This window comes from Centropristis striata, chromosome 3 (assembly GCF_030273125.1).
Source record: "Centropristis striata isolate RG_2023a ecotype Rhode Island chromosome 3, C.striata_1.0, whole genome shotgun sequence".
In the NCBI taxonomy this organism is placed as follows: Eukaryota; Metazoa; Chordata; class Actinopteri; order Perciformes; family Serranidae; genus Centropristis; species Centropristis striata.
In genome coordinates, this window is record NC_081519.1 from 3,007,410 (window position 1) to 3,019,535 (window position 12,126).

General features: G+C 32.3%; 1 protein-coding gene across 1 annotated transcript in view; it reads right to left on the reverse strand.

Moving 5' to 3' along the window:
- The window catches only part of grip2b (glutamate receptor interacting protein 2b), a 494,738-nt gene that overhangs the window by 21,493 nt on the left and 461,119 nt on the right, over positions 1–12,126 (reverse strand). The window contains 3 exon segments of the mRNA XM_059329756.1: positions 1,689–1,833; positions 5,774–5,919; positions 7,314–7,377. Coding sequence (XP_059185739.1) covers positions 1,689–1,833; positions 5,774–5,919; positions 7,314–7,377 — 355 coding nt within the window.

Sequence of the window (12,126 nt, forward strand, 5' to 3'; positions counted from 1 at the left end):
TTTTTTGAAAAATACATTACTCCAGTGTAAAATACACTGTAATATGTATTTAATGTAATATATATACAAGCCATCACTGTAATTTTTGCATTTATCTTTCGTAAAAAAGATTGTACTTTTTCTCACTGTTAAATGTACTAAACACCATATCTCTAACAAAAATATACTGTAATATTTAATGGTAAAATCTTTAATTCATGCGGCATTTAGTATGATTTAGTATTTTCTTGTCAATTATTTGGCGGAAAATCCTTTTATTTATAAGTAAAAAATGGTCAGCAACAATTATTAAAGTAAAGTTCTGGCAACCACCTGGCAGCTGCCGGTTTTTTACCATAAAAATGCTGGATATAAGTGATTTTTTAAGTAAACACATCTTAACAGCTTTTATTTTGATGGAAAAACCTTTTATTTATACAGTAAAAAATTGAATAAAATGGGAATCTTAAACGTAAAATCAAGAGTGCCAATATTTTTTTACCGTAATTGTTAAAAAAACGTTGTACTGTATTTATTACGGTAAAGTTCTGGCAACCACCTGGCAGCTGCCTTTTTTTTTATCGTAAAAATGCTGGATAAAAGTGATTTGGTTCTACCGTATTTATTACGGTAAAGATCTGGCAACCACCTGGCAGCTGCCAGTTTTTACCGTAAAAATGCTGGATATAAGTGATTTTCTTTTCTTTTCAGTGTCAGTAAACACATCTTAACAGCTTTTCTTTTGATGGAAAAACCTTTTATTTATACGGAAAAAAATGGAATAAAATGGGAATCTTAGACGTAAAATCAACAGTGGCAATATTTTTTTTACCGTAATATTAAAAAAAGTTGTACCGTATTTATTGCGGTAAAGTTCTGGCAACCACCTAGCAGCTGCCGTTTTTTTACCGTAAAAAGCTGGATATAGTGATTTTCTTTTCTTTTTACCGTAATAATAAAAAAAAAGTTCTACTGTATTTATTACGGTAAAGTTCTGGCAACCACCTGGCAGCTGCCGGTTTTTTACCGTAAAAATGCTGGATATAAGTGATTTTCTTTTCTTTTCAGTGTCAGTAAACACATCTTAACAGCTTTTCTTTTGATGGAAAAACCTTTTATCCATACGGAAAAAATTTTAAATCAACAGTGCCAATATGTTTTTACCGTAATATTAAAAAAAGTTGCACTGTATTTATTACGGTAAAGTTCTGGCAACCACCTGGCAGCTGCCGTTTTTTTACCGTAAAAATGCTGGATATAAGTGATTTTGTTTTCTTTTCAGTGTCAGTAAACACATCAACAGCATTTCTTTTGATCGAAAAATATTTTATTTATACAGTAAAAAATGGAACAGTGCAGTGTTTTTACCGTAATATTTTAAAAAGTTGCACTGTATTTACTACGGTAAAGTTCTGGCAACCACCTGGCAGCTGCCGTTTTTTTACCGTAAAAATGCTGGATATAAGTGATTCTGTTTTCTTTTTATGCAGTCAGTGAACGCATCTTTGCAGTTTTTCTTTGCACTTTTTGAAGTCTTTGTTGTGTTTTTTTGTGCTCTACTTGTACACTGTTATGTCTAAATATTGGAATAAAGAACAATCCATGAAACCTCCAGCTGCAGGGCTTTACTCGATGCTTCAAAACTCAAACTGTTAACCTAGATCTGCAAGAAGAGAAGAAGGGAAGTGTGTGTGTCTGTGTGCACGTACCTCTCGGCCAGGCCTCTCTTGGTGAGGCCAGATATAGTGATGGGGTCAAAAGGCTCCTCGGTGCCTGAGATGGTGATACCCAGAGGGCCTCCGTAGCGCTTCAGCTCCACCGTGTAGATGATGCTGCCTGACGTCTCCTGCTCATCTGAGACACACACACACACACACACGCACACACACACACACAGACACACACACGCACACACACACACACACACACACACACACAGAGACAGAGACAGAGACACGCACGTGTTATTCTAATGTTTCAACTCCAGCGAGTAGATGGAGACACACACTGAAACCTCTTCCTCTTTTTATGGTCATTTTGTGTCTTTTTGTGTCATTTTGTGTCTGTTGTTGTGTCTTTTGTAGTTATTTTGTGTCTTTTTGGGTAATTTTGTGTCTGTTGTTGTGTCTTTTTTAGTTATTTTGTGTCTTTTTTGGTCATTTTGTGTCTGTTGTGTCGTTTTTAGTTATTTTGTGTCTTTTTTGGTCATTTTGTGTCTGTTGTTGTGTCTTTTTTAGTTATTTTGTGTCTTTTTTGGTCATTTGTGTCTTTTTTGGTCATTTTGCGTCTGTTGTTGTGTCTTTTTTAGTTATTTTGTTTCTTTTTTGGTCATTTGTGTCTTTTTGGGTCATTTTGTGTCTGTTGTTGTGTCTTTTTTAGTTATTTTGTGTCTTTTTTGGTCATTTTGTGTATTTATTTATCTTTTTTGTGTCTTTTTCGGTGATTTTGTGTCTGTTGTTGTGTCTTTTTTAGTTATTTTGTGTCTTTTTTGGTCATTTTGTGTCTGTTGTTGTGTCTTTTTTAGTTATTTTGTTTCTTTTTTTGGTCATTTGTGTCTTTTTGGGTCATTTTGTGTCTGTTGTGTCTTTTTTGGTCATTTGTTTCTTTTTTGGTCATTTTGTGTATTTATTTATCTTTTTTGTGTCTTTTTGGGTGATTATGTGTCTGTTGTTGTGTCTTTTTTAGTTATTTTGTGTCTTTTTTGGTCATTTGTGTCTTTTTTTGGTCATTTTGTGTATTTATTTGTCTTTTTTGTGTCTTTTTTGGTCATTTTGTGTCTGTTGTGTCTTTTTTAGTTATTTTGTGTCTATTTTTGGGTCATTTTGTTTATTTATTTGTCTTTTTTGTGTCTTTTTTGGCAATATTGTATCTGATGTTGTGTCTTTTTTTGTTATTTTGTGTCTTTTTTGGTCATTTTTGTCTTTTTTGTGTCTTTTTTTGCTAATTTTGTGTCTGTTGACTGTCGACCCCAGCGAGTAGATGGAGACACACACTGAAACCTCTCCAGTTTGTTGGTGATCCTGCATCACGTTCCCTGTTCATGTGAAACACATTTCACTCCAGAAGTAGGTCAAAACTCTTCTCAAGACAACACTGGTGAGGAAGACACAGTTTCCATGGTAACCAGGGAGAAGACTGCCTTGTCATCATGTAGCATGAACCCATAATCTCTGCATTTTACCCCCGAGTGCGTGCTTGAGTGTGTGTATGTGTGTGTGTGTGTGTCTGTCTGTGTGTGTGTGCATGTGATGGTATCCTCTGAGTCATAATCTAACGTGATTACACAATCCCTCGCTGTGTTTGTGTGTGCATGTTGTTGTTTACATCACATCGAGGCAAACAGGGTGACATCTCTGTGCGAGAAACAGGATGTGTTTATTTCCTGAACTCGTCAAATTGCACAAGATGGTTGCTGTAAGATCTGCAACACGTGACAAAGTGGCAAAGCACGAGAGTCCTCAGCTGGATTAAACCTCACGGTATACACATCACATCATTACATCAGCAGGATATCACTTACTGCACATTTTCTGATATAAATATCTTGTTTTTTCTCTTTTTTGATGTTTATCCTTTAAGGCAGGGGTCTCAAACTCAAATTACCTGGTGGGCCGCTGGAGGCAGTATCAAAATGATCAAAAAAAGACACAAAATTACTAAAAAAAGGACACAAAATGACCAAAAAAGACACAAAATTACAAAGAAAAGACACAAACTGACTGAAAAAACACTAAATTACTTTAAAAAAGACACAAAATCACCTAAGAAAAGACACAAAATGACCAAAAAAGACACAAAATTACAAAAAGAGACAAAAAATATTTTTTTTAAATACACAAAATTACCAAAAAAAGAGACAGAATTACCAAAAGAGACAAAATTATTTAAAAAAGACACAACATTCTTAGAAAAGACACACAATTATTAAAAAAAGACACAAATTGACTGAAAAAACACTTAATTACTTACAAAAGACACAAAATGACCCAAAAAAGACACAAAATGACAAAAGAGACAAAAGGACTAAAAAAGACACAAAATTATTTAAAAAAGACACAGAATTACCAAAAAAGAAACAAAATTATTTTAAAAAGACACAACATTCTTAAGAAAGACTCACAATTATTAAAAAAGACACAAAATTATTTAAAAAAGACACAAAATTACCAAAAAACTCACATTAAACTTTCATATCAAGGTGGGGGCCACAAAATATCTTCACGAGGGCCACAATTGGCCCACGGGCCGCGAGTTTAAGACCCATGCTTTATGGTATACTAACTTTTATTCTTTCACTTTGGATTTAAGTGTTCATCTGTCTAACAGTTTCTGTTTCCCCACTGGGATCAATAAAGAAGAATCTTTTATTATCTCTAATCATTTTAAAGCTTCAGCAGGAGTCTATAATAATCTGTGGACAACACCGCCACCTGCTGGTCAGATAGTGTTACTGCAGCTCCTTAAAACTGATGCTTGAAGAGCTGATGGATGAAATTAAATCATATCAAACATCTCAAATGTAGTTTCAGTTGTGCAATAATCTTTCCCTTACATTTTGGTTGTAATGTTTACTAACAACCAACCATAGATAGACTAATGCTCCCGACACATCAGAAGACTTTGAAAAGATTTGGAAAAGACAAATGTTTAGAGTTTTTAGTCTCACACTGCAGGGAAACTATTTACAAGACTACAACTAGATTCTTTTAGCAGTTTTTTCCCATCATGCTCTTAGTAAAAACTTCTAAATTGGAGGAGAAGCAGCTTTAGGCTCCAGCTGCTCTAATGTGAAAATAGATTTAAGGAAGAATAAAGGAAAGGAACATTTAGAAATGAATTCATCATATACATTTATGTCCTATTTAATTATAATGTGTTTAATTGAAAAAATTATATTTATCAGCTCTATCAACTTTCATTAGTTATTAACACATTAATCATGGATTATTTATTACTTATTAATGTATACATTTATTTATTTATTCCTTACTGTTCTCTTTACTAAGAAACATCTAAATATATGACATCACTACATGTTTATTGAGGCATTATTGTGATGTTCCTTTTTCTTGTGGAAGTGGTTTTACTGGTTTTACTGGCTGGTCTGGAACCAGTCAGCAACCAGTCTGAACCGGTCTGGAACCAGTCAGGGACCGGTCTGGAACCAGTCTGGAACTAGTCTGGAACCGGTCTGGAACCAGTCTGGAACCAGTCAAGAACCAGTCAGGAACCGGTCTGGAACCAGTCTGGAACTAGTCTGGAACTAGTCTGGAACCAGTCTGGAACCAGTCAGGTTCAACCTGTCTTTTTGTGTCTTTTTTAGTTATTTTGTGTCTTTTTTGGTCATTTGTGTCTTTTTGTGTCTTTTTTAGTTATTTTGTGTCTTTTTTGGTCATTTGTGTCTTTTTGTGTCTTTTTTAGTTATTTTGTGTCTTTTTTGTTATTTTGTATCTTCTGTGTTTTTTTGTTTTTGTTTTTTTTTTTTGGTTATTCTGTCTTCTCATTTTGTCTTTTTTGGTCATTTTGTGTCTTTTTCAGTCATTTTGTGTCTTTTTTTAGTCATTTTGTGTCTTTTTTTGCTTTGTTTTGTTTCTACGTCTGGATGAAGAAGCCATGCTTTGGCGTTTCTGGAGACTCCAGAAGGTTAAACTTAACGATGGAGATGACGGAGCGCCGTGACTCCAGTAAAACTCTTATATTTACTAAAGACTTCCAGTTTTTAGTCTGGGCCTGGGGACATCTCTTGCTGTCAGCCCAGCATTAAGCTTCACTACATGCATGCTAACACACGTACCTGAGTTGTCTTCATCTTTGCGTATCTTTAGTTTGACCAGCTCCTCACACTGCTGCAGGATCTGCTCCGCGTCGTCTCTGGAACAGTTCTCCAGTCTGATGTTGTCGATGGCCAGCAGCTTGTCACCAGGCTCCAGAGTTCCTGTTCTGAAGGAGACCAAGGTGGAACCAGAACCATCACTTCTGTCCTTGTTGCAGCCTGTTTTCTTACATTTCACAAAGCAGCACTTGTAGTTAGCAAGAACACTGAGGCCCCGTTTACATGAGGACGCTTGCGGGTAAAAACGTCAAAGTATTTTATCGGAAGTACCTTTCGTTTAGACGGTGACGGCGTTTTGGGGGCTTAAAAACGCAAAAATCTGAAACCACCTTCCAAAGTGTAAAAGTGTAATCCTCTCCTCCGTAGCGTGTCGTCTACACTGACAAGACACAAAACTCTGATCTGATCTGCTCACGTCACGTCTGTGTTTACGTCACATACATGCTCCAGTACAGGAAATAAACAAACATGTGGGATTATTTCCATGGTGGGACCTTCAAGCTGCTCTGGCAGCTCTAATAAACTTACAGGAGTCTTTCCACCAAATGTCCAGGATATGTACAGATAGTATTAGTGAACAGAGAAGGATCTGGAATTACCTCCATCACATTCTGGATGCAGCAATTGGTCGGAGGCGAGCCAGACGGCTGTGAACGAGACCTGGGAGATCTAGTGATGGTGGAGAACTTTGTGGAAGGAGTAGTAATGGCAACAAAAAGACACAAAATGACCAAAAAAGAGACAAATTGACCAAAAAAAGACACAAATTGACCAAAAAAAGACACAAATTGACAAAAAAAAGACACAAATTGACCAAAAAAAGATGCAAAATAACCAAAAAAAGACACAAAATTACTGAAAGATGAAAAATGACCCAAAAAGATGCAGAATGGCCAAAAAAAAGATGCAAAATGGCCAAAGAAAGACAAAAATTGACCACAAAAAGACACAAATTGACCAAAAAAGACACAAAATGACCAAAAATACACAAAATGACAAAAAAACGACAAAAATTGACCACAAAAAGACACTAAATGGCCAAAACCAGCCAGACGGCTGTGAACGAGACCTGGGAGATCTAGTGATGGTGGAGAACTTTGTGGAAGGAGTAGCTGATGAAAATGTGTGGCGTGAAAACTTCTGCATGCCCAAAGATGCTCTTATGGCTTTAAGTGATGCCGCCTGGCTGCATACAATCACATTTCACACACTTTTGCGTCACCGTATGCAGCAGATTTCCTCCTGAAAACGCTCGTCTAAACGAGGAATAAAAAGTGAAGACGCGACGCCACTTTTGCGTCTTCTGTTCAGACCGTCCTCGTGTAAACGGAGCCTGAGAATTGAATAATAAATGGTGCATTGTGGGATTTTGATGTACATAATGAGTGACATTTTCTTAACTACAAAGAGTTGGACTTTACTAGATTAATTAAAAGAGAGGGAGAGAGAGAGAGAGAGAGAGGAAACATAAGGAAGATAATAAACTGAGTGTTCCAGCTACCTGTGGGCCATGCTGCCCTTCTTGATGTCAGAAATGATGAGAGGCTCTCCGGGCTTCTTACTGGCTGTGGAGGGAGACCAGAACACAGTTAGCAGCAGCAACAACAAAGTCATGTTAAAAATAAAATAAAGAAATCAAAATAAACACCTTCTAATGCACAACATGGGTCATAAAATGACCCACATTCATTCCCCATGTTGTTTCATGCTGGCTGTGTGTTTGAATATCTTTTTTTATATTTTATAACAGATCATTATAACCATTTTTCCTTTCATATTTTCATATCAAACATCTGAAATGTTTTTTTAATTTGACATATTTATTTTGGCACAGTTTTAAAAGAAAGAAAAGAAGAACGTAATAACAACAATAATACAAATGAGTCCATGGTGCCGATTGATTGGTTCAGGACGACTTGCTGCACAGAGCAACAGGCAAATTAATGATGAAATGGTATTCAATTCAAATCAGGAGGAAAAAGTTGAAATGAGAAAGAAAAGTGGAAATCATTTTTTTTTAAAAAGTCAAAATGAGGAGAAAAAAGTGGAAGTCAGGAGAAATGATTCAAAATGAGAAAAAAAGTCGAAGTCACGAAAAAAAGTCAAAATAATCAAAATAACAAGACAAAAGTCTAATGCACAACATGGGTCAAAAATGACCTGCATTAATTCCCCATGTTATTTCATGCTGGCTGTGTGTTTGAATATCTTTTTTTATTACAACAGATCATTATATCCATTTTTCCTTTCATATTTTATGAAGAAAATTAGTTTTTGTATTATTACATCAAGTTTACACACATGGGTCTAAAATGACCTTGTGCATTAGAAGCGTAGTGATACAAAAAGTGATTCACTAAATTAACAATTTGAGTATATGTGTAACTATGTTTGTCTTATTTTGAAGGTTTAACTTTAAAAGAGTTGTTAGAACCACCAGATTACATTGGAAAATCACATATTTTAACATTTGAGACTTATTAGAGCCACCAAATAATAATTTCCATTGGAAAAACACCAATTTAACAAAATAGGATAGTTAATATTTGTGTCGTCTTTGTCAGGTTTTAAACTGGTGACAACATATAAACACCTTCTAATGCACAACATGGGTCAAAAATGACCTTGTGCATTAGAAGCGTAGTGATACAAAAAAGGGTTTTTATTCAAAAAGTAAGAATTGAAAACAAAAAAATAGGATGTATGATGATCAAAAACAAGTTATTTGAGGAAAACCTGCAGTACTGAATGAGGAAATTAATTTATTGCAAAGATATAGAATATAAAAACTTAGTCAGGTCACTTTAGACCATGTTGTGCAATAAAGGGTTAAGTAAGTAAGTGTGTGTAAGTAGTGTAGCAATGGCAAAGACATCACATTTTGTCACAATAACTCTTTTATCAGGAGAAATAAGTATAAATATATATATATAAATAAGTAAGATGCTTCTGTCTCAGCTGTGAACACTTTGGTCAGAAGATGGCAGCACGACACCGTTCTCTGTCTCAGAGAGTCTCAGTCTGCCTCTTCTTTTACAGGAGCATCTCAATAGATTAGAATATCTTAGAAACGTTAATTTATGTCAGTAATTAAATTCAAGAAGTGTAAATAACACATCATATAGATCCATTACACACAGAATGAAACATTTCATGTCTTCATTTATTTAATTTCTTATTTATTGTTTATTAGTTATTACTTTATATTTATGTTCAATGTAATTTACAATGGGTCACATCTGTTTTTTTCAATTTTGTTTCCTATATTATTATTATTATTATTATTATTAACAACATCTTTTTATTGATTTTTCTAGATGTAAAATATTTTACTTTTAACAGCACAACTTTTCTCATATTTTATTATTGTTTTACATTTCTTTTTTATTTATTTTAAAACTTGTAAATTTAATACAGTCATAGAAAAGTTGATTTATGTCAGTAATTCAATTTAAAAAGTGGAAATAACACATTATATAGATCCATTACACACAGAATGAAACATTTCATGTCTTCATTTATTTAATTTCTTATTTATTGTTTATTAATTATTACTTTATATTTATGTTCAATGTAATGTAAAATGGGTCACATCTGTTGTATTTTTTTCAGTTTTGTTTCCTATATAATTATTATTATTATTATTATTATTATTATTATTATTATTATTATATCTTATTATTGATTTTTCTTGATGTAAAATATTTTACTTTTAACAGCACAACTTTTTTCATATTTTATTATTGTTTTAAATTTATTTTTTTATTCATTTTAAAATTTGTAAATTTAATACAGTCATAGAAAAGTTGATTTATGTCAGTAATTCAATTCAAAAAGTGGAAATAACAAAATATATAGACCCATTACATACAGAATGAAACATTTCATGTCTTCATTTATTTAATTTCTTATTTATTGTTTATTAATTATTACTTTATATTTATTTTATTTTATTTATGTTCAATGTAATGGGTCACATCTGTTGTATTTTATTCAGTTTTGTTCCCCATATTATTATTATTATTATTATTATTATTATTATTATTATTATATCTTTTTTATTGATTCCTTCTTGACGATATATATTTTACCTCTAACAGCACAACTTTTCTCATATTTTATTATTTTTTTCTATTTTTTATTTAAAACTGGTAATTTAATACAGTCATATTTATTATTTTATATCATTTATTCTATTTTTTAAATTGATTTTATGTTTTGTTTCTTGATGTAAAATATTTTAAATTTTACATATTTTAAACTAGAATATCATAGAAAAGTTAATTTATGTCAGTAATTCAATTCAAAATGTGGAAATAACACATTATATAGATCCATTACACACAGAATGAAACATTTCATGTCTTCATTTATTTAATTTCTTATTAATTGTTTATTAATTATTACTTTATATTTATTTTATTTTATTTTATTTATGTTCAATGTAATGTAAAATGGGTCACATCTGTTGTATTTTATTCATTTTTTCCCCTATATTATAATTATTATTATTATTATTATTATTATTATTATTATTATTATTATTTATTATGTCTTTTTCAATTGATTTTTTCTTGATGTAAAATATTTTACTTAATATCTAACTTTTCTCATATTTTATTATTGTTTTATATTAATTTATATATTTGTATATATATATTAATATATTAAAAGAGGTTGCATACTTACAGTTATTATTATGCATTATTATACATGTGTTTGTTGACAGGTTTCTACTTTGCAGATTCAGGATTTTAATAAAAAAAATTTAATCAATTCATGCATTATGATGTATTTTTATGGACTAACTCACCGTCACCTGTCATACTTTTACATTAAAACATTAATAACATGCATCATTCTGAAATGGGCCTCTCTGCAAAATGAAAACCTTTTATTTTTGGAGCTGAACCTTTTATACTTTTATTAAACTATGATTTTACATGCAGGACTTTTTACTTGTAACAGAATAAGTTCTTTAACTTCAGTAAAAGATCTGAGTTTTTAATTTTTCACTCTGCTTCCAAAATAAAAAGAGAGAGCAGAGAGTGTTCAAGCTTTCACATGATCTCAGCCAGTCTGGATTCTGTTTTCTCTGCTTCTCTGTCTTTATATGAATTACTGCTGTATTTATGTCTTTACTCCAAATATTTAAACATGTACCTGCCAGGCTCCTTGAAATATTACCGTATGAATCGGCACACACACATTCCAGACTGATAAATATTAGCATTGACTCTTAGACTGAATGTAGGACAGCAGCATTAAAGCTTTACATTAAACTATTCATCACTGTAACATTTGGTATTTTGGTAACTTCACAAAATAACATTTGACATGTTGCTAAATTGTAAACACTGTAAAAAAGGTGTAAAAACCAGATAAAACAGTAAATCTGAGGGAAATGATCTTGCTGCATGGACAGATAATTTACCTTGACAAGATTTATTAAATTGAGATTATTAAATCTAGAAATAAGCATGTTGAACACTTAAAATAAGAAATTAACTCTTAAAACAAGATAAATTATCTAGCACTTCTAAATCTAAAGTTCTAAACTTCTAAAGCAGCTTTAATTTAGCTCTTTTGTACATTTTTTGACCAAAAAAAGACACAAAAAGACGTAAAATGACCAAAAAAAGAGATAAAAACACACAAAAAAACACACAAAAAAGACACAAAAGATGTCAAATCACCAAAAAGACACAAAAAGACAAAAAAAAACCCACCAAAAAAGACAATATTTATTTTAGAAAAAACAAATAATTGTCAGGTCACTCTGCTCGGGCCAGTTCATCGCTGCTGGCAGCTTTTATTTATCTCTTTTGTACATTTTTTGACCAAAAAAAGACACAAAAAAGACAAAAAAAGACACTAAAAAGACACAAAAAAGACACAAAAAGACACAAAAAAAGACCAAAAAAAGACAAGAAAAAAGGACACAAAAAGACAGAAAAAAGACACAAAAAGACATAAAATGACCAAAAAAGACACACAAAGACAAAAACACACAAAAAAAAGACTAATTTTTTTTTTTAAATCTTGATAAGAAACTAATAACCATCAGGTCACTCTGCTCGGGCCAGTTCATCACTGCTGGCAGCTTTAATTTATCTGGTTTTAAGAGTTAATTTATTATTTTAAGCGTTCAACATTTTTCACACTTACTTCTATATTATTATTATTATTAGAAGAACAGTCCTGTCTGGATGTAGAAAGATCTTCGGTGCTGCAGCCTTTAGATTCACCTGAAGTGGAACTAAGTGGAACTAAAGAGCCTCAGACTAAAAGATCAATGTGTCCACATACTTCTG